Source organism: Capricornis sumatraensis, chromosome 4 (genome assembly GCF_032405125.1).
Source record: "Capricornis sumatraensis isolate serow.1 chromosome 4, serow.2, whole genome shotgun sequence".
Lineage (NCBI taxonomy): Eukaryota > Metazoa > Chordata > Mammalia > Artiodactyla > Bovidae > Capricornis > Capricornis sumatraensis.
Window position 1 is genome coordinate 100,095,475 of NC_091072.1, and position 27,663 is coordinate 100,123,137.

At 41.9% G+C, this 27,663-nt stretch overlaps 1 protein-coding gene across 7 annotated transcripts in view; it reads right to left on the minus strand.

Moving 5' to 3' along the window:
* Positions 1-5,317: 5,317 nt before the first annotated feature.
* OS9 (OS9 endoplasmic reticulum lectin) overlaps positions 5,318-27,663 on the minus strand; it is a 35,579-nt gene continuing 13,233 nt past the window's right edge. For 3 of the 7 annotated variants that reach the window (XM_068972006.1, XM_068972005.1, XM_068972003.1), the window contains 9 exons: positions 10,277-10,487; positions 10,054-10,158; positions 9,733-9,833; positions 9,480-9,531; positions 8,718-8,806; positions 8,216-8,491; positions 7,748-7,937; positions 6,391-6,503; positions 5,318-6,067 (listed from right to left, as the gene is read on the minus strand). In XM_068972006.1, the coding sequence (XP_068828107.1) occupies positions 5,942-6,067; positions 6,391-6,503; positions 7,748-7,937; positions 8,216-8,491; positions 8,718-8,806; positions 9,480-9,531; positions 9,733-9,833; positions 10,054-10,158; positions 10,277-10,487 (1,263 nt within the window). In that variant the 3' untranslated portion in view covers positions 5,318-5,941. Of the gene's footprint in view, positions 6,068-6,390; positions 6,504-6,675; positions 6,841-7,747; positions 7,938-8,215; positions 8,492-8,717; positions 8,807-9,479; positions 9,532-9,732; positions 9,834-10,053; positions 10,159-10,276; positions 10,488-27,663 lie in introns of all 7 variants that reach the window. The other 4 variants (XM_068972007.1, XM_068972004.1, XM_068972002.1 and 1 more) reach the window with 3 other exon arrangements.

Below are 27,663 nucleotides of genomic sequence, written 5' to 3' on the forward strand. Positions count from 1 at the left end.
AAGGACCCTGGAGAGAATGAATGACCACAGGGAGCCAGAGGCGAGTGGGATGTTCCTTTCAGTTCCTAGCAGTGAAAGGTGGCCAAGGTGTCAGCAATCCCACATCAGATTCCCACACTAAGGACTCCACTGGCTTCTTTTTATCATGGGCTGCATCTTGGCCTGTGGGAAATGTAAAAGGTGGTTCTCCAGACTGTGGCAGAACAGGACTCGAAGTGGATTCCCTGCGGGCTGGAGGGGCGCTGCTATCCCTAACATCCACGCCAACTTCCCAGTTCCCCTTGGGGTCCTCACCTGATTCCTGCTGCTATCTGCTCTCCCCTCTTCCAGTTACCATCTGCCATACATCCTGCTCCCCTCCTCTTGTTTGCCTTAGTACAGCTGGGAGTTTCACCAGAAGCCAAAGGAAAGTAAAAGGGAATTTATTATTGAAAGTACAAAATGATTAAATCTAGCAAAGTCTCTAGAACTCTATTTTCTTTTTTATTTATTTTTATTTTCTATTGAATTATCTAGTTGATTTACAATGTTGTATTAGTTTCTGGTGAACAGCAAAGTGATTCAGTTACATATACATATATATGTGTATATATACACACACATGTATATATATTTTGGGGGGTATTTTCCATTATGATTTATTATAGGATATTTAATATAGTTTGTTTCCTGTGCTATACAGTAGGATATTGTTGTTTATTTTGTATATAACAGTTTGTGTCTGCTAATCCCACACTCCTAATTTATTCCTCCCTCACCCACTTTCCCCTTTGGTAACTATAAGTTTGTTTTCAATATCTATGAATCTGTTTTTGTTTTATAAATAAGTTAATTTGTATCATATCTTAGACTCCACATATAGGTGATATCATGTGATATTTATCTTTCTGACTTACAGAGTATAATTTCTAGGTCTATCCATGTTGCTACAAATGGCACTATTTCATTCTTTTGTTTATGGCTAAGTAGTATTCCAGAGTGTGTGTGTGTGTGTGTGTGTGTGTGTGTGTGTGTGTGTGTATGCCACATCTTCTTTATCTGTTTATCTGTCAGTGGACATTTAGGTGGCTTCCATGTCTTGGCTATTATAAATAGTGCTGCAATGAATATTGAGCTACATGTAGCTCTTGGCGTTAGTTTTCTCTGGATATATACCCAGGAATGAGATTGCTGGATCACATGGCAACTCTTTTTTTTTTTTTAAGGAACCTCCATACTGTTTTCCATACTTGTTACACCAATATACATTCCCACCAACACTGTAGGAGTGTTCCCTTTTCTCCACACCCCCTCCAGCATTTATTATTTGTACACATTTTTAATGAAGGCCATCCTGACCAGTGTGAGGTGATGCCTCATCATAGTTTTGATTTGCATTTCTCTAATAATTAGCAATGTTGATCATCTTTGCATGTGCCTATTGATCATTTGTATCTCCTTTGGAGAAATCTTTAAGTCTTCTACCCATTTTTTGATTCAGTTGGTTCTATTGTTATTATTGAGTAGTATGAGCTGTTTGTATATTTTTGGAAATTAAGCCCTTGTCAGTTGCATCATTTGCAAATATGTTCTCCCAGTCCCTAGGTTGTCCTATCATTTCATTTATGGTTTCCTTTGCTGTGCAAAAGCTTATGTTTGATTAGGTCCCATTTGCATATTTTTGCTTTTATTTCTATTGCCTTGGGAGACTAACCTATGGAAACAATATGATTTATGTCAGAAAATGTTTTACATATTCTCTTCTAGGAATTTTATGGTGTCATATCTTATATTGAGGTCTTTAAGGCATTTTGAATTTATTTTTGCGTGTGGTGTAAGGGAATGTTCTAACTGCATTGATATACATTCAGCTGTCCGGCTTTCCCAACACCACTTGCTGATGAGACTGCCTTTTTTTTCATTGAATATTCTTGCCTCCTTTGTTAAAGATTAATTGACCATAGGTGTATGGGCTTGTTTCTGGGCTCTCTATTCTGTTGCATTAATCCATATGTCTGTTTTTTTGTTTGTTCATTTTTCTGGTTTGCCAATACCATGCTGTTTTGATTACTGTAGCTTTGTAGTATGGTCTGAGGTCTGGTAGGGTTATGTCTCTACTTTGTTCTTTTTCCTCAGTATTGTTTTGGGATTTCTGGATCTTTTATGGTTCTATATACATTTTAGGATTATTTGTTCCAGGTCTGTGAAAACTGTCATGGGTGTTTTGATAGGAATTGCATTAAATCTGTAGATTGCTTTGGTAGTGCGGCCATTTTAATAATATTAATTCTTCCAATCCAAGATCTTAGGCTATATTTCCATTTCTTTGAATCATCTTCAGTTTCCTTTATCAATGTTTTATAGTTCTCAGCATGTAGGTCTTTCACCTTCTTGGTCAGGTTTGATCCTGTTTTTGTTTTTTTTTAAATAATGTTATTTTAAAAGGGATTTTTTTTTTTACTTTCCCTTTCTGACATTTCATTGTTAGTGTAAAGAAATGCAACAGATTTCTGTATGTTTATCTTGTATCCTGTATCTTGCTGAATTTATCAGTTCTAGTAGTTTTTGTGTAGTGTCTTTAGAATTTTTTGACCTAGTATAATGTTATCTGCATAAATGAGTTTTACCTCTTTCTTTTCAATCTGGATACATTTTATTTCTTTTCTTTGTCTGATTGCTATGGCTAGGACTTCCCATACTATGGTGAGAGTGGGCATCCTTGTCTTCTTCTAGATTTTAGCAAGGAGGCTTTCCACTTTTCACCATTGAATATTATATAATCTGTGGGTTTGTCATAAATATGGCTTTTATTATGTTGAGATATGTTCCTTCTGTACCCACTGTGGTAAGAGTTTTCTTTAAAATCATGGATAGATGTTGAATTTTATTAGATGCTTTTTTTCATCGATTGAGGTGATCATGTGGTTTTTGTCTTTTCTTTTGTTGATGTGGTATATCACACTGATCTTTGTATCCTTGTCCCAAGGACTGTCCTTGTCCCAAGGACTATCCTTGTCCCAAGGATGAATCCAGCTTGACTGTGGTACATGATCTTTGTTGGATTCAGCTTGTTAATATTTTGTTGAGAACTTCTGTGTCTATATTCTTCGAAGATATTGGCCTGTAACTTTCTTCTTTTGTAGTGTTTTTGTCTGGCTTTGGTATCAGAATGATGGAGGCTTCATAGAATGACTTTGGGACTGTTCCCTCCTCTTTAGTCTTTTGGAAGAGTTTGAGAATGATCAGTATAATTTCTTCTAAGTTTGGTAGAATTCCCCAGTGAAGCCATCTGGTCACGGGCTTTTGTTTGCAGGGAGTTGTATTTTATTGTTGTTTTTAAATTATAAATTCTATTTCACTTGTAATGATTGGGTTATTCAAATTAATTCTTTTTGATTCAGTTTTCATGGGATATATTTCTAGAAACTTGTCCATTTCATCTAGGTTGTCTGATTTCTGGCACTTAATTGTTTGTAGTATTTTTTACACTTTGAAAATTTCTATAGTGTTGGTTATTTCTCCTCTTTCATTTCTTATTTGATTTGAGTCCTTTCTCTTTTCTTTTTGGTGAGCCTGGACAGAGGTTTGCTGATTTTGTTCACCCTTTCAAAGACTCAGCTCTTGGTTTCATTGACTTTTTCTATTGTTTTTTTAAACCTCTATTTTATTTACTCTCTGATCTTTATTTTCTTCCTTCTGCTTGTTTTAGCTTGTTATTCTTTCTCTAGGTTGATTATTTGAGATTTTCCTTGTTTTCTGAGGAAGGTCTGTATGGTTATGAACTTCCTTCTAAAGACTGCTTTTCTTGCATCTCATAGATTTTGTGTGGTTATGTTTTCATTGTCATTCGTCTCAAGGTATTTTTAAATTTTCTCTTTGATCTCATCATTGACCCATTGTTTTTTTTAGTACCACACTGTTTAATCTCTGTGTAATTGTTTTTTTTTCTTTCATTTCTCTTTTTTTGTGGTTGATTTCCAGTTTCATGCTTTTATAATCAAAAAAGATACTTGAAATAATTTCTATCCAATTAAATGTTTTGAGGCTTGTTTTGTGTCCTAGTATATGGTCTATCCTAGAGAATATTCCATGTGCACTTATATGCACTGTTTTTTCTGATGATGTTAAGATTTTATGCCTATCAAATCAAAGATAAGCCTCCTGCCCCAGCCTATCCCCATGCTCCCATTCTACAAAATTCTGCTACAGCTTCTGATCAGCTTCTGATGGTATTCCTTCTATGACGCTTGTCTCCAGGTACCTTCCAGTCTCTTCAGAACTCAGCAGCTGGTTTATTATGTTATTGAGTACTTCCTATGGGCCAGGTACTGTGCTAAGAGCACAACACACACACTATCTCATTCAACCTCACAACCACCCAAGGCCAGTATAGTTGTCCACAGTTTACCCAGGAGGAAACAGCACTGCAGAAATTAAACAGCTTGTTCAAGGCCCTACTAATAGTAAGTGGAGGGGTGGGAATTTGAACCCACCATTCTGCCTGTAGCTGCACTTGTGGTAGTGTCTTAGATCCCTCTCCTTAAGATGCACAAGTGGATCTGGGGTTGCAGGGTTTTAGAAGCCTACCCATTTGTAATTTTAAATAAAACAATTTAAGCATAACTTGCTCAACAAGTATAAGACCACTTTCAGCAAGAAGAGGGTCAGCCTCATACAGCTTCCTTCCCCAGCTGAATCTTTTTGTCCACTTTTGGAGACCTGGGAGATTCACACCCTCTATTTCTTATCTCATGAGTCAGTGAAGTTGTCAGCAGAAATGCTGCACACCTGAGAGATGCAGACAGAGAAAGAAAGTAGGAGAAGCAGGGGACCTAGATTTGCACTTGCTAGTGAGAAAGAGATGGAGATACCTAACCAGGCCACCAACCACTGGCATACTATGGAGCTGACCTGTGTGAGTGGCAGCCCTCTCTCTGGGCAAGACCAAAGCTAGAGGTCTTTTCTGGGAAATGAAGTGGTATGGGGATGGAGTCTGCAGCACACTGTAGGGAGAGTGCAGCAGGAGGATCCCCATGGTGGGGTAACTCTGTATGTACCCTGTGGCTTTTGGGCTATAAAGGGGGGAGAAGGAACAGAAATGGACAGATGAAGAAAAGGAGGGAGACTAGCACTGGAATTGCTTCAGTCCTGGCCAGGCCAGCAGGCTTTGCTTCACTGTCCTGGTCTCTTCTGCATACCCCAGATCCACTGCCACTGCCCTGACTGTGAAGCACAGAAAAGGATCAGGGAGCATGCCTTCCATCCTAGAACACCAAGTCTCCTCTACTGAGCCCCCCACCCTGAAGGAAAAAAAGACTGATGGTTTGATGGTCCAGTTCTTTATTTAGAAACCTGATTGTTCTAGAACATGGTAGGTGGGTCTGTAGCCTACCCTTTCCGTGGGATTGTGTCAGAGACGGTGGGCAACTTTCTTCCCATTTTCTCAGCAACAGAGAGAAGGTGGTTCCACTCAGAAGCACAGATTTGTAGGGAACAGTGTGGAAAGGGAAAGGGGCAGGACATCTCAAGCTGATCTGGGGGAAGCAGGGAGGTGACTCTCAATAGCAGTGGGGCAAGGGTGGAGGGCCTACCTCTTAGGGCCTGCTGACCAGCCCCTCTTCTTGCTCTCCCTGCTCTACTCAAAAGATCTCAAAATGTTCGTTAGGGAGGGGAAAGGAACCCACAAGCTGGGGGATGACAGCAGGGGAAGCCAGGAGGGAAGGAAGAGGGTGTGGGGAGAACCAGGGACAGTAGATCACATAGGCCTGGGAGGTCTCCAGGTCTCAGCAGTAGCAGCAGCACTTGCCCCACAGCCCCTCCACACCCCAGGAGGGCCTCGGGGTCCACAGCTCACAGCTCAGCTCTCTGCTGTTTTGCCTTCAGGGCCCTGGGGTTTGTGGGAGACAGAGGCAGGGCCAGTCTAGAAGACTCTGGACTCTTTGGCAAGCTGATGGTGGTGGTCTCAGAAGTCAAATTCATCCAGGTCCCCAGTGCCCTCCCCACCTGGGGAGCCCCACACCCGGCGGTAATTGCTCTCTAGGTCTTTCTGCCGCTGCCGCTCTTTCTGCGCCTCTTCAGCTCCCTGCACCTGGGGGAAGGCCACACGGTGGGGTGGGGACGTGGGATAAGCAGAAGCTGTAGCAGACACTGGAGGATGGGGGTGGGGGGTGGGCGGGCAGTTGTTGGTGGGGAGGCAGGAGCCAGCACTCACACAGGTGACTTGTAGGGCTCTTGCTGAGGGCTCAACACCCAGAACTGATAGCCTCCTCTTATAGATGAGGAAACTGAGGCTCAGATGGAGGCAAGGCTGGGGGCTGCCTGGAGGACTCTAAACCTCACCCTCAACCCCTCAGCCTGCTGGGGGACAGGGAAGGTGGGAAGTCTAGGACTCAGGGGTGGGGTGCCTCTCACCAAGATATTGAAGAAAATCTCCTTGAGGTTTTTTGTGTCCTCATCAGTCAGCCAGCGTGCATCCTCCTCAGTCCCTTCTGTCCCTGGTCGGACAATTTTGATCTCAATTTTCCCTGGAAAGGAGTGGGATGGGCAGTGAGAGGAGAGGCCAGGTGGCAGCTCCAGTGTAGGTCTTCTGCCCCCTGGGTCCCCAGCCAGGGTCCCCAGCCAAGGTCCCCAGCCCCTCCACTTCCAGCAGCAAGCCCTACCAACAGCTCTGAATCCAGCCCGCCCCCCAGGGCCCACCTTCGGCTGTGAGTCCCTCCCTCTCCAGCAGGTCTTTCACCAGCCCCTCGATTTGTTTCAGCTGTGGGTTTTCCCGTTTCATCTCGAGGACAGTCAGATCCTGATTGGGGCCTCCGTGACGGAGCTTGGTGACCCGGACCCGGACTCTGTGCTCAGGATCCTCCTCTTAGAGGGGGAGACACACAGGGAGACACAAAGCAGAGCCGTGACTCCAGGGTTAGGGGCTGGGGTGCTCGCCTCTCCCTAAGCCATCAGTTGGTTTCGGCAAGTTATTCCCTTTCAAACAGGTATGTGAGTCAGGGTTCAGAATAAATCAGGACCCATCACTCCCCACCCCATTCCAACCTATAAAGCTCCCTCCACCGACTGCAGTTTCCTTTCTTCCCGCTGGACCCAGTAATTCTGCCCATCACCTACAGGAAAACAACTGTTTTCTGAAGCAAAAATCAGAGAAGTTGGGGCCTGCAGAGAAGTTTGTTTTAAGAAGGAGGTTGGAAAACTTTGGTTTGGCACCCAACAATGTTGGGACTTGAAAGACATTTCAGTGTTTATAACAGAGATAGCAGGGTGGAAGGATTGAAACTAGGACGTTAGACCTGGAATGCCTGGCCTCCACACATACAGGACCTGTGAGACAGACACAAGGGACACAGCAGGAAGGGAATGAGTCTGTCCAGGCAATTGGCTTATGAGCAGCTGGGCTGCCTGTTCCCCTCTGCCGGCTGAGGGCGCTCCCTGTGCAGTCCTAGGTGACAGGAGCACCTGTCACAGGTGTGTGGCCTTTGGCCTGCACATTCACAGTCACTCATTTAACATCTACTCATCAATCACAAGGTGCCGGCAAAGTGCTAGACACTGGATGTATAGAGCAAGCCAGGAAACAGCCATGCCAGGGAGCCACACCGGCTCTGAAAGCTGCTTCTCAAAAGGATCACTAGGAAGTAATCAGGCAAAGGGCTAGAGGTGTTGGGAAGCCCGAGAATGGTGTTCCAGAAAGAGTGAGAGGGTGAGCATTCTCAGAAGGGATAAAGGTGATGGACCTAGCCGTTTGTTCCTGTCTGACAGCCCTCACCTGTTGGTTGAGGGGGTGGGGGAGGCTTTTTGGGGACAACCCTCCTTTTTCGGTGCTTCTTCATCAGCTCTGGGCTCTGTTTTTCCTCCAGCCTTTTGATGAGTTTGTTGAGAGTGGATGTCAGGGCCAGCATAGCCCGATCGCGCTCTGACTCCTTCTTCAGCCCGTCTGGGTCTAGCTCTTTCTCTGTCTGGGAGGCCCAAGATGGGGGTGGAGAGTCAGGGATCTGGGGAGTGAGGGGCTATCCAGGCTCTACAAAGGAGTAATGGCTAAGTCTCATCCTTCTCACAGATCCCCTTCCCCACCGTCCCAGTCTTAATTAAGCAACTAGCACTTCAGGGCTCCTGGCTGAATGCCCAAGGCAGGCGCAGCATGGCCCGGGTTCTCTCCCAGCCCCTCAACTGGTTCCGCCTACCGGCGCAGGCAGCCAAGTAAGCTGGAAGCTGCAGGCGGGAGAGCAGAGCTCACCTCCTGGATGATGTTCTCCAGCTCCCGCTCCATGCCAGCCTTCACCTCCTCCCGGAGCCGCTCTCGGTCTGATGGGAGCAGTATACCTTCCAGTTCCTTCTCAAATTCTCCCAGCAACTGCCGTTCATCCTCATCTTCGTCTTCATCCTCATCATCCTCCTCTTCTTCAACCTCGTTCTGCTGTTCTGGGTCTCCCTTTTCCTTCACCTCTGGTTTCCTGGAAGGGACTTCTGTAGCACTGTCTCCAGGCTGCTCCTGGCCTGTGTTTGGCTTCCCCTTTGGATGGGTGAGGATCAGGAGAAAGAGAAATGGCAGATGGTTGGGCTTTCCATAGAGACAAACAGTGTGGGGTGGGGGGCAGACAGCAGGGATGTGGTTTAGTTGGGGACTCATGAGGAGTAAAGGAAGTTGAGGCAACTCTGTGGGCCCAGTTCAGGGGTGGTGTTCCGGGTGCCCCCAGAAGGGAGAAAGGTTCCAACTTTCCCGGGAGCAGGGCTCATACCTTTCTTGTTCCACCCTTCAGCTCCTCTATCAATCTAATCAAGTCTGCGGGACTCCGAATGACTTTGACCTGTACGTTGTTCTGAAAATCTGAGATGAAGGAATAGGAATAGATCATAAACTAATTCTACTCTTACTTCCTAAGAAGAGGAGTTAAGGAAGTCAAGGAAGGACATGGTCCCTGGCTCCAGGAACTACCTGTCTGGTCTGAGAGACAGTGGCCAACCCACCCCTCCAAAGAGCACTTAGGGGGCCTAAGGGGGCCTCACAGGTGAGAGAGAAGGATGCTAACAGGCTGCCAAGTTACCTGCTCTTTCACGTGCCACTGATGGCTTCCTGGCAATCAACCTGGCTTTTAGGTCAACAGAAGAGATTCTGGGACCAAGGGCTCCTCCTCCCTGAATCCTGTTCTCCCCACAAATACAAACCCTTTTTTGTCTACTCAGTTCCAGGGATTGTATTGTAAACTAGATTCATTCTCATTTAATCCTGTAACAGCCCTCTAAGTTAGGGGCTATTGCCCACATGCTATGGGTAAGGAAATTGAGCTTGAGTGAAATTATCCAGGACTATAAAGTCAGGCAAGCAGTGGAACCACTATGTTCTGCTACCCCCCTAGAGAAGCACTGCTGTCTCTAAAAAGGAATCTGCTGCCGGCCTGGCTGCTCAGCCTCCCTCCTAGTGTCTAGGTCTATCCCCACGCCATGCTTGCCAACCTGAAAACACATGCAAGCAGTATAGGAGACATGGGGAGTTCACTCACCGTCGGGAGAGGTTGGCGGTGGGTCTATGGCTTCAAGGTTTGGTTCCTGCTCCTGATGGGGAGAAAAGGGCAGAGTCAAGTACACAGGCTTTTCTGCATGCCAACCAAACTCTTAAGGCACTGCCTCTGGGTATGGTCTTGCATCCCTAGATAAAAAGAGGTCATCTCATAATGAACCTCAGCTTGAGTGGCCCTCCGACCCAAAGCCCATGTTCAGCCTCCTCAGAGAAGTGGCTAGGAAGCTGGCTCTCACCTCAGCCTGTGTCTCCTCCCTTTCTTGGGGCTGTTCCTCTGGCTCATGAAGCATCTTCCAGAAATCTGATTCCTTACTGTTCTCCTTGGCTGGGCTTGCACCTAGAATACAGAAAACAAAGAGAAACCTGAAAGGATAGATGGGATATGCTTCCCTCTTCTATTGTGAGGGGTTAGGGCCTGTAGTACTCCTTCCCCCACCCCAAAAGTCAGGGCTGTTGGGCTGTTCAAGACAGCACATCCCTGGGTGCACAGGGCAGTAACACTGAAGAAAGGAAGAAGTGGAGACGTGTGTCACGAAACAGGTGACTCAAGGACCTACCTGCTTTCTTTGGTGGCACCACCCCAGGCTTGGTCTCACTCCACACTGGAGGGCCCGGGTCTTGCCGCCGCCCCTCTAGGGCCCTGTCTCCGTACTGCTTTGAGTCTACCGGAAGATAGCGTGTCAGCGGGACGAGGATACGTTCTCAGCTCCCTGATACTTGATCTTCTGCCTGTCCCTCCCTTTGTGTCTGCTTCCTCCCTGTCCTCTTTTAATTACTCACCAGCTTGCCTCTGAATGTAGGCCATGTACTCCTCAGGCTGCAGGGCGGGGTGGCAGAGAATGGCCTGGGGGGCAGCACTGGGTGGGGGCCGAAGGAGTGGGTGAGGGCAGAGCCGAGGAGTTCGAATGGTCAGCACGTAAGAACAGGACAAGGGCTCATCTACTCGATCAATGTAGTCCCCAGAGATACCAGCACCCTCATCACAGAGGAACTGCCAGGACAGGAGGATGAATAAATAGTAATCACCACCAACCATTACTGTTATTCTTAAAACAGTTGTCTGCTATTAAGGACTTACAGTCTGTCAGGCACTGTGCTCTGTGCCTTGTGTATATGGTGCTATATATGCATTGTTAGTGTTTAGTTGCTACGTTGGATCTGACTTTTTTGCAACCCTATGGACTATAGCCTGACAGGCTCCTCCCTCCATGGGATTTCCCAGGCAAGAATACCTGGAGTGGGTTGCCATTTCCTTCTCCAGGAGATCTTCTGACCCAGGGATGGAACCCCCATCTCCTGCATTGGCAGGTGGATTCTTTACCACTGAGCCACCAGGGGAGCCCTTTACATGCACTGAAGTGAAGTGAAGTCACTCAGTCCTGTCTGACTCTTTGCGACCCCGTGGACTGTAGCCTGCCAGGCTCCTCTGTCCATGGGATTCTCCAGGCAAGAATACTGGAGTGGGTTACCATTTCCTTCTCCAGGGGATCTTCCCGACCTAGGGATAAAACCCAGGTCTCCCGCATTGGAGGCAGACGCTTTAACCTCTGAGCCACCAGGGAAGCCCTTACATGCATTAGCTCATTTAATTATCACGACAACCCAGTGAGGGGGGTAACATTATCTCAACTCTGTGGCTCAAGATACAGGGGTTTGATATAGTTGAGGGACTTGTTCAGGCTGACCAGCTGGTAAGTGGTAAAAATACGAATTGAACTTGGGCAACTTAACTGTAGGTAACCAGCTGATTTCTGTTTCATGTTCTTGCTTTATGTAAATACAGTATGTACATACTTATACATATTTGATATATATTTTTATATGTATTTGAAATATGTATATTCTGTGTGTGTGTGCATGTGTGTATGATTTTAAAAAACTTTAAACAGTTCTAAGGTCTTTGTATTAATCAGAAAGAGAGTAAAGATATCAATTAATGTTAGCCTTTGATTAGTTAGGATTCACCCCTGTAATTTCTGGGGCTTCCCTGGTGGCTCAGCAGTAAAGAATCCGCTTGCCAATGCAAGAGATGTGGGTTCGATCCTCGGGTCAGGAAGATCCCCTGGAAGAGGAAATGGCAACCCACTCCAATATTCTTGCCTGGGAAATTTCATGGACAGAGGAGCCTGGCAGGGCTGCTGCTGCTGCTACTGCTGCTAAGTCGCTTCAGTCGTGTCCGACTCTGTGCGACATGGAGTTGCAAAGAGTTGGACATGACTGAGCTTGCACACACACACACTCTGTAATTTCTAAAGTAACTGTTACAAGTAGAAGAGAGGTCCCACTTCTGAGTGGCAGCCCGAGGAGCTCTGCAGATCCACTCCCTAGTGAAATTCCGTAACTGGTGAACACTTTTTTTTTTAACTCAGGCATTTAAAATCTCTGGAAATTTTCCTAAGGACGTACAACAAATTAAGAAACATCTATTCAAGAAAATCCACTAAATCTTGAATAGTGTAAGTTTATAGTACTTGGGCCATGACCCTCCTTCTTTTCTCTCAACCCTGACTTCACAGCTCAGACAGATGCTCCATTCCAGGTGAGTAAGTTCCAAAAAATGGGGCTTCTATCCCCTCAGCAACCAGTCAAGAGATATGGTATGTCACCAGAGGGGCAGGCCACCAATATTCCTCAATCCTCTCTAGTTACAAGTTGCAGAGAATACTTGCTGAATACGGTCAAGAGACTGAGGACTCCCTCCACCCAGCCCCGCTCATAGGACAGTGGCTGCACCTCAGGAGCAGAAGGACAGGAATACTGGGCCTTGATCACCCTCACCACAGATCACTAAAAGGGCAGAGGCTTCACAACAGAGATGAGAACTGAGAGGACCAGAGGCTATCACCCCTGCCCAGGTCTCTGCTCATAAAACAGGAGCGTCACTCTGACAGAACTGGGTCAGTGTCTCTGACATCAGCTCCAGAGAAGGGGCTTAGAGATTCTGCCAGGGGGAGAGGCAATCCATTAGAACAGAAAGCTCCAAAGGTCTTTCCAAATGAACTGACTTCTTGTCAAACAGTATGAGGAAGTTTAAGCCTAAGGGCACTTTCCAAAAAATGAAAAAAATTGGAGGTAAGCACTAAAGAGGAGGCTGGTATCATCAAAAACAACCCTGGTACAGAAGCCCAAATTTAACTGGATCAGATTATGGAGCAACTTATGCCCCACATGTCAAAAACTGCAGAGCAGTTGGCTAGCAATTAATGAGTATGAACAGCTGGGTATGACATCGGCAGAGGCAGACAGATTAACACATCAGCAAGAGAGACAGTCAAAGCGAGCCCTGCTGACACACCATCATCCACTGTGGCTGTGTGCATGCCCATGGCTGTGCCCTCAGAGGAGTGACATCAGGGCTTCATACTGCAAGAGGAGTAGGCCTCACTAAAATAGCTCAGCCAAGTCACGAAAGAAACAAGCAAATGACCAAAACATGTCTCATGGTGGAGGCCAACAATCAGTATCCAAACTTGCTCCAATATATTACCTAAAATATTTTAGGTATATTTTAATATATTTTTGTTCACTTTTCAGCAAAAAATTATGAGATATGCAAAGAAACAAAGTGTGATCCATACACGGAAAAAGCAGGCAACAGAAAATGCCTGTGAGAGGAGACAGATGTTAGATTTCAGAGAGAAACATTTTAAAGTAGTCATTATGATAAATTCAAAGAGCCAAAAATTTAAATCATATAAAGTATGTTCTCCTATAATTAAAAAATATACATGCACCCCCTATGTTCACAGCAACACTATTTACAAAAACCAAAACATGGAAACAACCTAAATGTCCATTGACAGATCAATGGATAAAGATGTGGTGCATAAGCACACTGGAATACTACTCAGCTGTGAACAAGAATGAAATAATGGCATTCGCAGCAACATGGATGGACCTCTAGAGATTATCATACTAAATGAAGTGATTCAGAAAGAGAAAGACAAATACCTTATTATATCACTTACATAAATCTAAAATATGATGCAAATGAACTTATCTATGAAACAGAAATCTACTCACAGACATAGAGAACAGACTTGTGATTGCCAAGGGGGAGGGGAGGTGGAGAAGAGAAGGACTGGAGGTTTGAAGCTAGCAGATGCGAAAGTGAAAGTCGAGCAGTCGTGTCCAACTCTTTGTGACCCCATGGACTGTAGCCTGCCAGGCTCCTCTGCCAGTGGAATTCTCCAGCCAGAATGCTGGAGTGGGCAGCCATTCCCCTCTCCAGGGGACCTTCCCAATGCAGGGATTGAACCCAGGTTTCCCACACTTCAGGTGGATTCTTTACTATCTGAGCCACCAGGGAAGCCCAAGCAGATGCAAAGTATTATATACAGAATGGATACACAAGGTCCTACTGTATAGCACAGGGAACTAATCCAATATCCTGTGATAAACCATAATGGAAAATAATTATGAAAAAGAATGTATATACGTGTATAACTGAATCACTTTGCTCTACAGCAGAAATTAAAACAACACTGTAAATCAATTATATTTCAATAAAATACATTTTTTTAATAAAAACAGGGACAAAGTATGTTCTCTAACCACAGTGTAATGATATTAGAAATTAATAACAAATAAAAGCATAAATAAACAAATGGGACCTAATTAAAATTAAAAGCTTCTGCACAACAAAGGAAACTGTAAGCAAGGTGAAAAGACAGCCTTCAGAATGGGAGAAAATAATAGCAAGTGAAGCAACTGACAAAGAACTAATCTCAAAAATATACAAGCAACTCCTGCAGCTCAATTCCAGAGAAATAAATGACCCAATCAAAACATGGGCCAAAGAACTAAACAGACATTTCTCCAAAGAAGACATACGGATGGCTAACAAACACATGAAAAGATGCTCAACATCACTCATTATTAGAGAAATGCAAATCAAAACCACAATGAGGTACCATTTCATGCCAGTCAGAATGGCTACGATCCAAAAGTCTACAAGCAATAAATGCTGGAGAGGGTGTGGAGAAAAGGGAACCCTCTTACACTGTTGGTAGGAATGCAAACTAGTACAGCCACTATGGAGAACAGTGTGGAGATTCCTTAAAAAACTGGAAATAGAACGGCCATATGACCCAGCAATCCCACTTCTGGGCATACACACCAAGGAAACCAGAATTGAAAGAGACACATGTACCCCAGTGTTCATCACAGCACTGTTTACAATAGCCAGGACATGGAAGCAACCTAGATGTCCATCAGCAGATGAATGGATAAGAAAGCTGTGGTACCTATACACAATGGAGTATTACTCAGCCATTAAAAAGAATACATTAAAAAAAATAAAAAAAGAATACATTTGAATCACCTCTAATGAGGTGGATGAAACTGGAGCCTATTATACAGAGAGAAGTAAGCCAGAAAGAAAAACACCAATACAGTATAATAATGCATATATATGGAATTTAGAAAGATGGTGATAACCCTGTATGCGAGACAGCAAAAGACACAGATGTATAGAACAGTCTTTTGGACTCTGTGGGAGAGTGTGAGGGTGGGATGATTTGGGAGAATGGCATTGAAACATGTATATTATCATATGTGAAAAGAATCGCCAGTCCAGATTCGATGCATGATACAGGATGCCCAGGGCTGGTGCACTGGGATGACCCAGAGGGATGGGATGGGGAGGGAGGAGGGAGTGGGGCTCAGGATGGGGAACACATGCATATGTGTGGCGGATTCATGCTGATGAATGGCAAAACCAATACAATATTGTAAAGTAATTAGCCTCCAATTAAAATAAATTTATATTTAAAAAAGAAATTAATAACAAAGAAATCTGAGGAATTCATAAATGTGTAGAAATCAAATACACTCCTAAGTAACCAATGGCTCAAAGAAATAACAAGAAAATTAGAAAATACTGAGATGAATGAAAACACAATGAAGACCTAATATAACACAACTTATCGATGCAGCTAAAGCAGTGCTTAGAAGAAAATTTTTACCTGTAAAGTATAAAAAAAACAGATCAAATCCATAACCTGAACTTCCACTTTGAAACTAGAAAAGGAAAAGCAAACTAAACCCAAAGCAAGCAGAGGGAAAGAAATAATACAGACTAGAACAGAAATGAATGAAATAGAGAACAGAAAAATAATAGAAAAAAAAAACTAAAAGTTGATTTTTGAAAAGATCAATAAAAGTGACAAAACTTTAGTTAGACTGATCAAGGAAAAAAGAGAAGACTCAAGTTGGTACAATTCAAAATGAAAGAAGGAACATTACTACCAACCTTACAGATGTAAAAAGGATTGTAAAGGAATACTATGGTCACCTATATGCCAACAAATCAGATAACTCAGATGAAATGGACAAATTTCTAGAAGGACACAAAATACTGAGTAAAGAAGAAAAAATCTATTCAAATAGACCAGTAACAATTAAAGAGGTTAAGTTAGTAATTAAAAACAACTACCCACACAGGGAAGCTTGGGTCAAATGGGTCTACTGATGAATTTTACCAAACATTTAAAACATAAAAATTCCAATTGGTCTCAAACTCTTCAAAAAAAATAGAAGAGGAGGGGCTTCCCTGGTGGTCCAGTGACTTGTTCTTCCAATGCAGGGGGCACAGGCTTGATCTCTGGTCAAGGAAATAGACCCCACATGCTGCAAGTAAGAGTCCGCTTGCCACAACTAAACATCCTGCATGCTGCAACTAGAAGATTCTGCATGCCTGGCATAGACAGACAAACAGATAAATAATGCCTTCTCTGGTGGTCCACTGGTTAAGAATCCGCCTGCAAATGGGGACGTGGGTTCGATTCCTGGTCCGGGAAAACTCCACATGCCGCGGGGCAACTAAGCCTGTGTGCCACGACCCCTGAGACTGAGCTCTAGGGTTGATGCTCTGCAACAACAGAAGTCTGGGCACCGAAACTAGAGGGGAGCTCCTGCTCTCCGCAACTAGAGAAAGTCCATGCACAGCAACAAAGACTCAGTGCAGCCAAAAATAAATAATTTTTTTAAATAAATAAATATTTAAAAAACCCCAAAACACAAAAAATAGAAGAAGAGGGAACACCTCTCAACTCATTCTATGAGACCAGGGAATTCCCTAATCCAACAATGCTTCTATTTAAAAAATAAATTTAAAATATAATATTATAAAAACAATAACTAACTATTCTTTAACATCCACTATTTCAAAGGAAAACAAAACAAAACAAAAAAACCCCAAACTATAAAACATTGCTGAAGGAAATTAAAGACTTAAATGGAAAGATATCCTAGTTCACAGATTATAAAACTTAATATTGTGAAGATAGCAATAGATTTAATTGCAATCTCCATCAAAATTTCAGGTGCTTTCTTTGCAGAAGTTATGTTCCTAAAATTCACATGAAAATTCAAGGAACTCCACATAGCCAAAACAATCTTGAAGAACAGGATTGGATTTCAAATCGTACTTATAGATTTCAAAGCTTGCTACAAAGCTACAGTATCAAGATATTGTGGTACTAACATAAGTATACAGACCAATGAAACAGAGTTGAGTCCAGAAATTAACCTTTACTATTATCATCTTTCAGTAAGGTTACCAAGATCATTCAATGGGAACTGTCTTTTCAACAAATGATGCTAAGTCAAAAGGATATCTACAAGCCAAACAATGAAGTTTGACTCCTACTTCATACCATACAGAAAAATTAACTCCCATTGGATCAAAGACCTAAAGGTAAAACTATAAAACTCTTAAAAGGAAACATAAGTGTAAGTCTTCTTGGCCTTAAATGAGGCAATGATTTGTTAGGTACAATATCAAGAGCACAAGTAACAAAAGGAAAAAAAAGATTACTTGGAATCCATCAAAATTAAAGGCCTTTGTGTTGTAAAGGATACCATCAAGAGTGTGAAATGACACTTCACAGAATGGGAGAAAATAATTGCAAATCATATCTGATAAGGAACTTGTATCTAGAATATATAAAGAAGTTTTACAACTCAATAATAAAATGACAATGCAATTTTCAAATGGGCGAAAGATCTGAATAGACATTTCTCTTAAAAAAAAGACAAACTGCTAATACGCCCATGAAAAGTTGCTCCACATTGTTAACCATCAGGAAATGCAAATCAAAACTACAATGAGATGCCACTTCATAATCACTAGGAAGGCTACAGTCAAAAAGATGAAAAACAGGGCTTTACTGGTGGTCTAGTGGTTAAGAATCCACCTGCCAATCCAGAGGACATAGGTTCAGCCCCTGGTCTGGGAAGATCCCACATGCCGAGGAGCAACTAAGCCACAACTACTGACCCAGCAAGCTAGAATCCAACAGCCACAACAACTGAGCCCACGTCCTGCAACTACTGAAGCCCGCTACAAGAGAAGCCACCTCAATGAGGAGACTGCACACTGCTACGGAGACCCAGCGTGGCCAAAAGTAAAACAAGATTAATTAATTAATTTTAAAAAAGGTGAAAAACAAGTGCTGATGAGGATGTGGAGAAATCCAAACTCTCACCCAACACTTGTGGGATTATATAATAAAACAATGGGACTGTTTCAGAAAAAGTCTGGCAATTAAATATAGAATTTAATGAAAGTCTGGCAATCTAAAAATATTAAAGTCTGGCAATTTAATATAGAATTACCATATGATCCAGCAATTCTATTCCTTGGTATATACCAAAAGAAAAAACCACACAAAAACCTGTTCACATATGTTTAAAGCACCATTGTTCATAATAGCCAAAAAGTGCAAACAACCCAAGTGTTCACCAACTGATGAAAGAATAGATAGAATGTGAAATATTATTTGGTAATAAAATGTAAAGCAGTACTGGTACCTGCTGCACACAGATGACTCTTGAACACATGATAAATGAAAGAAGCCAGACATAAAAGGTCACACATTATACACCATTACATCTACAGAGTGAAAGATGAGAGGTTGTCTGGAGAGGTGGATGGGGTGGGGAGTGGAGGTAGAATAGAAAGTAACTGCTCAAGGGTAGAAGATTTCTTTCAGGGTGATGACAATGGTCTACAATTGCTTGTGCTGATGGCTGCACACCTCTGAATACATGAAAAAACCACCGAAATACACCCTGAATTATGTGCTATGTGACTTATATCTCCATAAACGTGTTATTTTAAAAAATAAAGAGACAGACCAAAACTTCCCACTGAGATGAGAGAAAAGTGGCATCATTAAGATAAACCAAAAGCAAGGAAGGAGAGAAAAAATGGAACAAAGGAAAGCATAAAATAAAATGTTAGACATAATCCAAATATATACACACACATATATAAATGGCTAAAAATGTTTTAAATACAAGTACGTGCTATTTGGAGACACACTTAAAACATAAGAATATAGAAAAGGTAAAAACAAAAGGATGAAAAAAATCAGTAAACATAACTCAATCAAAGCCGTTATAGCTATATTATTATCACAGCAGAGACTTAAAGTTAAAAAATTACTAAGATAAAGGTCAATTCATAATGTTAAACCATTCAATTTATGAGGAATAATAATTTAAATTGTGTGTAATTCTTTATCTTCCTTGTCTGTCTCTCCCAACGAGATGAGGCATTTTTGTCTCGTGTTCTCTTGAAATATCTCTAGCAACTAGAACAGTTCCTGGCACATAGACACACTTAATAAACATTAGCTGAATAAATTGATACATAGCCCCAAGATACAAAAAGCAACAGCTGACAGAATAATGACGAATAAATTCAAAGAATAATAAGTAAAAACAGACAAATCCATAATTATAGTGGGAGACAGATCAGTAAGGATATAAAAGATTTGAACAGCATGACCTAAAAGACATACAGAAAACATCGTGCCTCACAGTAGAGGACATGTTCTTTTCAAACACAAAGAATCATTCACAGACACTGACATACACTGTACTGTACCAGTCTCACCAAATTTGAAAGGACTCAAATTTAATGGTATAACCATGAAAGTCTATGTAACTATTATATATATATTATATATATATATATATATTATATATATATAATATATATATATATATAAGATAATCAGGGAAACTTGAAATGCTTGACTATTTGGTGATAAGAAATTTGGTTAATTTTTCAAGTGTGATATAGTACTATGGTTATATTTTTAAAAGAGCTCTAGTCTTTTAGGGATAACACAGAAATATTTAAGGATGAAATGAGATGATGGCTGCAATCTGCTTCCAAATAAGCTGGGAGTGGAAGTATAGTGCATGGAGGTGGGCAAGGGGATAGGTGAAATGAGACTGGCCATATTGGTTGAAGCCAAATGATACACAGGGAGGTCACTGGACAATTCTGGTTTTGTTTTTCATTTTCTGTAACAGAAAGTTTTTACAGACAATCTTTAAATACATATCACCTGCACCCAGCAATTATACTTTATGTATAATAGAATTATCTTCTGTAATGACAAAAAGTAGGAGGGAAATGATTTTAAGCATATAGTAATGGTGACAAAGTGATAGAACATTCATACAATGGAATATTATGTAAACATGAAAACAAAGAATAAAGTTCTAGACATACTGCCCCTGAAAGATTGCTAAGAATTATTGTCAAGATGTATAAAAATAAGGTGGTACAAAGTATGTTTAACGTACTGTGCATTGTATGTTTTTAAAAAAGGGGGAACAGGAAATAAGAATCTCTAATCACAACTGCTTTTAAACACACAAAGAAAGGCCAGAAGGCTACAGAATAATAAGAGCAGGGTTACTGGGCAGTGGGGGAGAGCATGATGGGAAATGAGCAGGTGGGAGATAAGTTTGGGAGGGAAAATTTTTATCACACACCTTTATACTTTCTGGGTTTTGAGTTATGGGAGACTATTATCAATTTAAAAATTAGATTTAAAAAACTTAAAATAGCCTCAGAAAACTGTGACATATTTGTAGTAGTAACTGGAGAGAAATTTGTAAGAGGATGTAAAAGAGGAAAAGCTGGAAATGAGTTAAGTACTCAAGAAATTAGGGGGGGAAAAAGCAAATAAAAGCTGAAAAAAGTAGAAGGAAGGAAAAGAACAATTTGCCTGGAAATAAATACAATAGAAAACAAATATTGAATTGCTACAGAAGCTCAACAGAGCTGAAATTAGTTCTTGGAAAATAAAACTAATAAAACTGACCAGCCTCTCGAGACTGACCAGTAACAAAACCTGTGGGTGCTGTTGAGTCACTTAGTCATGTCCAACTCTTTGAGACCCTATGGACTGTTGCTGCCAGGCTCCTCTGTCCATGGGATTCTGCCATTTCCTTTTCCAGGGGCTCTTCCCCACCCAGGGACTGAATGTGCATCTCCTGCTTGGCAGGTGGATTCTTTACCACTGAGCCACTTGGGAAGCCCCATACTTCCTTTAGCATTTTCCAAACTCATTACACTCCAGGGTTTTCCCTATGGTATGCATTGTGGTGTGATATACTCTAATATAGCTGTTTTATGGACAAAGGTTTTCCACATTCATACATTCATAAGGTTTCTCCTCTGTGTGAATTCTCAGGTGTATTCCAAGAGCTGAATTTTGGCTAAAAGCCTTCCCACATTCACTGCACTCATAGGGTTTCTCTCCTGTGTGAATTCTCTGGTGTGCACTGAGATCTGACTTCTGGGGAGAAGGTCTTTGCACCCTCACTGCATTTTTAGGATTTTACACCTGTGTGAATTCTCTGATGTACTCTGAGGACGGAATTACATGCAAGAGGAATAACCTGAAAAGAGGAATCTAATTACAGATGCTACAACAGTTAGAACTGGACATGGAACAACAGACTGGTTCCAAATAGGAAAAGGAGTACATTAAGGCTGCATGTTGTCACCCTGCTTATTTAACTTATATGCAGGGTACATCATGAGAAATGCTGGGCTGGAAGAAGCACAAGCTGGAATTAAGATTGCTGGGAGAAATATCAATAACCTCAGATATGCAGATGACACCACCCTTATGGCAGAAAGTGAAGAACTAAAGAGACTCTTCAAAAGCAGAGACATTACTTTGCTGACTAAGGTCCGTCTAGTCAAGGCTATGGTTTTTCCTGTGGTCATGTATGGATGTGAGAGTTGGACTGTGAAGAAAGCTGAGTGCCGAAGAATTGAAGCTTTTGAACTGTGGTGTTGGAGAAGACTCTTGAGAGTCCCTTGGAATGCAAGGAGATCCAACCAGTCCATTCTGAAGGAGATCAGCCCTGGGATTTCTTTGGAAGGAATGATGCTAAAGCTGAAACTCCAGTACTTTGGCCACCTCATGTGAAGAGTTGACTCATTGGAAAAGACTCTGATACTGGGAGGGATTAGGGGCAGGAGAAGGGGACGACAGAGGATGAGATGGCTGGATGCCATCACTGACTCAATGGACGTGAGTCTGAGTGAACTCTGCGAGTTGGTGATGGACAGGGAGGCCTGGTGTGCTGTGATTCATGGGGTCGCAAAGAGTCGGACACGACTGAGTGACTGAACTGACTGACTGACTGAAAGAGCCTCTTGATGAAAGTGAAAGAGGAGAGTGAAAAAGTATGGTTAAAGCTCAACATTCAGAAAACTAAGATCATGGCATCCGGTCCCATCACTTCATGGCAAATAGATGGGGAAACAGTGGAAATAGTGGCTTACTTTATTTTGGGGGGGCTCCAAAATCACTGCAGATGGTGACTGCAGCCATGAAATTAAAAGACGCTTGCTCCTTGGAAGGAAAGTTATGACCAACCTAGACAGCGTATTAAAAAGCAGAGACATTACTTTGTCAACAAAGGTCCGTCTAGTTAAGACTATGGTTTTTCCAGTGGTTGTGTATGGATGTGAGAGTTGGACTATAAAGAAAGCTGAGGGCAAAAGAATTGATGCTTTTGAACTGTGGTGTTGGAGAAGGCTCTTGAGAGTCCCTTGGACTGCAAGGAGATCCAACCAGTCCATTCTGAAGGAAATCAGCCCTGGGTGTTCATTGGAAGGACTGATGCTGAGGCTGATACTCTAATACTTTGGCCACCTGATGCGAAGAGCTGACTTATTTGAAAAGACACTGATGCTGGCAAAAATTGAGGGCAGGAGGAGAAGGGGACAACGGAGGATGAGATGGTTGGATGGCATCACCAACTCAGTGGACATGGGTTTGGGTGGACTCCAGGAATTGGTGATGGACAGGAAGGCCTGGTGTGCTGCGGTTCATGGGGTCTCAAAGAGTTGGACACAACTGAGCAACTGAACTGAACTGACAGAGATTAGAAGGAAATAAGCACCTTTATACCAAGAAATTGGAAAAAGGAGACAAACTAGACCGATTTCTAGAAAATATACTAAAACTGACCCAAGTAGAAATAAAAAAACTTTGAATATTCCTAAAACTACTAAAATAAATGAATCATAAGTAAAAATCTTCCTACAAAGAAAACCTAGACCAAGATGATTTTCCAGGTGAATTCAAGCAAACATGTAAGAATAAAATATCACAATCTTACACAATCTTCAGAATATAGAAAAAGTGAACATTGTTTGACTGATTTTTTGAAGCTAGCATAACCTTGTCTAAAGCATAAGGACAGTACCAGAAGGAAAAACTAAGGTCACTCTCTCTCAGAAGAGACATACAAGATCCTTAAAAACATCACAAACTGAGTCCAACAAGGTAAAAAAAGGATACTCAAAGATAATACATATGAACTTCCCTGGTGGTCCAGTGGTTGAGAATCCACCTATCAACACAGGGACAGGGGTTTGATTCCTGGTCCGGGAAGATTCCACCTGCCTTGGGGCAACTGGGCCTGTGTACCACACTAGAGAGTAGCCCCAACTCGTTGAAACTAGAAAAAAGCCAGCATGCAGCAACGAAGACCCAGTGCATCCAAAAATAAATAACTAATAGTATTTTTTTTAAGATATTTTTAAAACTAGATGCATCTCAGGAAAGCAAAATTGGTTTAACATTAGAAAATCAATAAGTAACTTAATGTCAAATCACACATACACAGAACAAACCGGTGGTTATCAGAGAGGAGATGAAAGGGTGAGCAATATAGGGGCAGAGGATTAAGAGGTACAAACTATAATGTATAAATAAACCACAAGGATATACTGAACAACACAGGGAATACAGCCAATATTTTATAATGACTATAAATGGAGTATAACCTTTAAAAATTGTGAATCATTATACTGTACTATAAAATTTACATAATTCATCATCAAGTATATTTTAATTAAAACTTTGGGGGTTGGGAGGGAGACTCAGGAGGCAGGGGATGTATATGCACATACAGCTGATTCACTTTGTTTCACAACAGAACTAACACAACATGATAAAGCAATTATATTCCAATTAAAATTTTTTTAATTTTTTAAAAATAAAAGCAAAAAAAAAATCTCTGATTGTAAGAAAGAAGCTAACAATGGTTACCTTTCTACAGGGATAGAAACAGAGTGATGAGGGGAAAGTGTGTTAAGACTTTTCTCTGTACACTTTGTAAAGCATTTCTATATTAGAGCTATGAAAATTCATACCTATTCAAAAATTAAATATAAAAAATTTTCTAAGTGTAAAAAAAATCCAAGAAGTCAGAAAGAGAACAGAACTTAAAGGAAGAAGAAGGAAATAAATGATAAAATAGTGATGTTCCCCTTCACGGATCACTGCCTCGTCATGGAAAAGGGGCCTGTGTAAGTTGGAGATGCCATGAGCCAATCCATGCAGGGCCACCCAAGGGCACAGGTCATAGTGAAGAGTTCTGACAAAATGTGGTCCACTAGAGAAGGAAATGGTAACTTATTCCAGTATTCTTGCCTGGAGAACCTCATGGACAGTATGAAAAGGCAGAAAGATATAACATCAGAAGACGAGCCCTCCCCTAGGTCCGAAGGTGTCCAATATGCTACTGGGTAAGAGCAGAGGGCAATTACCAATAGCTCCAGAAAGAATGAAGTAGCTGGACCAAAGTGGGAATGATGCTCAGCTGCGGATATGTCTGGTGGTGAGAGTCAAATCTGATGCTGTGAAGAACAATAGTGCATAGGAATCTGGAACGTTAGGTCCATGAATCAAGGTAAACTGGATGTGGCCTAGCAGGAGATAGCAAAATTGAGTATTGATGACTTCAGTTCAGTTCAGTAGCTCAGTTGTGTCCATGAACCGCATACGACCCCATGAACCGCAGCATGCCAGGCCTCCCTGTCCATCACCAACTCCTGGAGTTCACTCAAACTCACGTCCATTGAGTCGGTGATGCCATCCAGCCATCTCATCCTCTGTTGTCCACTTCTCCTCCTGCCCCCAATCCCTCCCAGCATCAGAGTCTTTTCCAATGAGTCAACTCTTTGCATGAGGTGGCCAAAGTACTGGAGTTTCAGCTTTAGCATCATTCCTTCCAAAGAAAACCCAGGACTAATCTCCTTTAGAATGGACTGGCTGGATCTCCTTGCAGTCCAAGGGACTCTCAAGAGTCTTCTCTAACACCAGTTCAAAAGCATCAATTCTTCAGCGCTCAGCTTTCTTCACAGTCCAACTCTCACATCCATACATGACTACTGGAAAAACCATAGCCTTGACTAGACGAACTTTTGTTTGCAAACTAATGTCTCTGCTTTTTAATATGCTATCTAGGTTGGTCATAACTTTCCTTCCAAGGAATAAGCGTCTTTTAATTTCATGGCTGCAATCACCATCTGCAGTGATTTTGGAGCCCCCAAAAATAAAGTCTGATACTGTTTCCACTGTTTCCCCATCTATTTCCCATTAAGTGATGGGACCAGATGCCATGATCTTCGTTTTCTGAATGTTGAGCTTTAAGCCAACTTTTTCACCCTCCTCTTTCACTTTCATCAAGAGGCTTTTTTGTTCCTCTTCACTTTCTGCCATAAGGGTGGTGTCATCTGCATATCTGAGATTATTGATATTTCTCCCGGTAATCTTGATTCCAGCTTGTGCTTCTTCCAGCCCAGCGTTTCTCATGATGTATTCTGCGTATAAGTTAAATAAGCAGGATGACAATATACAGCCTTGACGTACTCCTTTTCCTATTTGGAACCAGTCTGTTGTTCCATGTCCAGTTCTAACTGTTGCTTCCTGACCTGCATATAGGTTTCTCAAGAGGCAGGTCAGGTGGTCTGGTATTCCCATCTCTTTCAGAATCTTCCACAGTTTAGTGTGATCCACACAGTCAAAGGCTTTGGCATAGTCAATAAAGCAGAAGTAGATGTTTTACTGGAACTCTCTTCCTTATTCCATTGTCCAGCAGATGTTGGCAATTTGATCTCTGGTTCCTCTGCCTTTTCTAAAACCAGGTTGTGGAGAAGAAAATGGCAACCCACTCCAGTAATCTTGCCTGGAAAGCACCATGTACAGAGGAGCCTGGCAGGCTACAGTCCGTGGGGTCACAAGAGTCAGACACAACTTAGCGACTAAACCATCCACCACTACAAAGTGAACATATGCCTAAGATAATGTGTGAAAAGGATATTTGCCATACACTAGCTAGTTTTTTGGTGGGAGGGTGGAAGTCAAGGAAGACTTGGGGTTATTTTTTCATCAACTTCCATTTTATACTTATTTATAATGGCCTTTTTTTTTTTTTACTAATACTGTAAAACTATGAAAATGAATAAAATACTAAAAGTTTCATATATAAAAAAATAAAACCATCTTGAACACCTGGAAGTTCACAGTTCCCATACTGCTGAAGCCTGGCTTGGAGAATTTTGAGCATTGATGTCTTAGGTATCAATGAACTAAAATGGACAGGAATGGGAGAATTTAATTCTGATGATACAGATGACCACTGTATCTACTAACTACTGTAGGGAAGAATTCCTTAGAAGAACTGGAGTAGTCCTCATAATCAACAAGAGTCTGAAATTCAGTACTTGGGTGTGGTCTTAAAACCAACAGAATAATCTCGGTTCATTTCCAAGGCAAACCATTCAACATCACAGTAATTCAAGCTTATGCATCAACCACTGATGCAAAAGAAGCTGAAGCTGACTGGTCCTAAGAAGACCTACCTCACCTTCTAGAACCAACACCAAAAAAGATGTCTTTTTCATCATAGGGGATTGGAATGCAAAAGTAAGTTAAGAGATACCTGGAATAAGAGGCAAGTTTGGCCTTGGAGTACAAAGTGAAGCAGGGTTAAAGCTAACAGCGTTTTGTCAAGAGAACAAGCTGGTCACAGCAAATACCCTTTTCCAACAATACAAAAGAAGACTCTACCATGGACATCACCAGATGGTCAATACTGAAATCAGACTGATTATGTTCTTTGCAGCCAAAGACGGAGAAGCTCTATACAGTCAGCAAAAACAAAACCTGGAGCTGACTGTGGCTCAGATCATGAGCTCCTTATTGCAAAATTCAGGCTTAAATTGAAGAAAGTAAGGAAAACCACTAGGCCATTGAGGTATGACCTAAATCAAATCCCTTATGATTTTACAGTGGAAGTGAAAAATAGATTCAAGGGATTACACCTGATAGAGTGCCTGAAGAACTATGGACAGAGGTTTGCAACATTGTACAGGAGGTGGTGACCAACACCATCCCAAAGAAAAAGAAATGCAAGAAGGCAAAGTGGTTGTCTGAGGAGGCTTTACAAACAGCTGAAGAAAGAAGAAAATCAAAAGGTATGGGAGAAAGGGAAATTTATACCCAACTGAATGCAGACAAATAGCTGTGAAAAGAAGAGAAGCAAAAAACAAAGAAAAGGAAAGATATACCCATTTGAATGTAGAGTTCCAAAGACTATCAAGGCAAGATGAGAAAGCCTTCCTCGATGAGAAAGCCTTCCTCGATGATCAGTGCAAAGAATAGAGGAAAACAATAGAATGGGAAAGACTAGAGATCTCTCCAAGAAAATTAGAGATACCAAGGCAGCATTTCACGCAAAGATGGGCACCATAAAGGACAGAAATGGTATGGGCTTAACAGAAGCAGAAGATATTAAGAAGAGGTGGCAAGAATACACAGAAGAACTGTACAAAAAAGATCTTAATGATCCAGATAACCACGATGCTGTGATCACTCCCCTAGAGCCAGACATCGTGGAATGTGAAGTCAAGAGGGCATTAGGAAGCATCATTATGAACAAAGCTGGTGGAGGCGATGGAATTCCAGTTGAGCTGTTTCAAATCCTAAAAGATGATGCTGTGAACGTGCTGCACTCAGTATGTCAGCAATTTGGAAAACTCAGCAGTG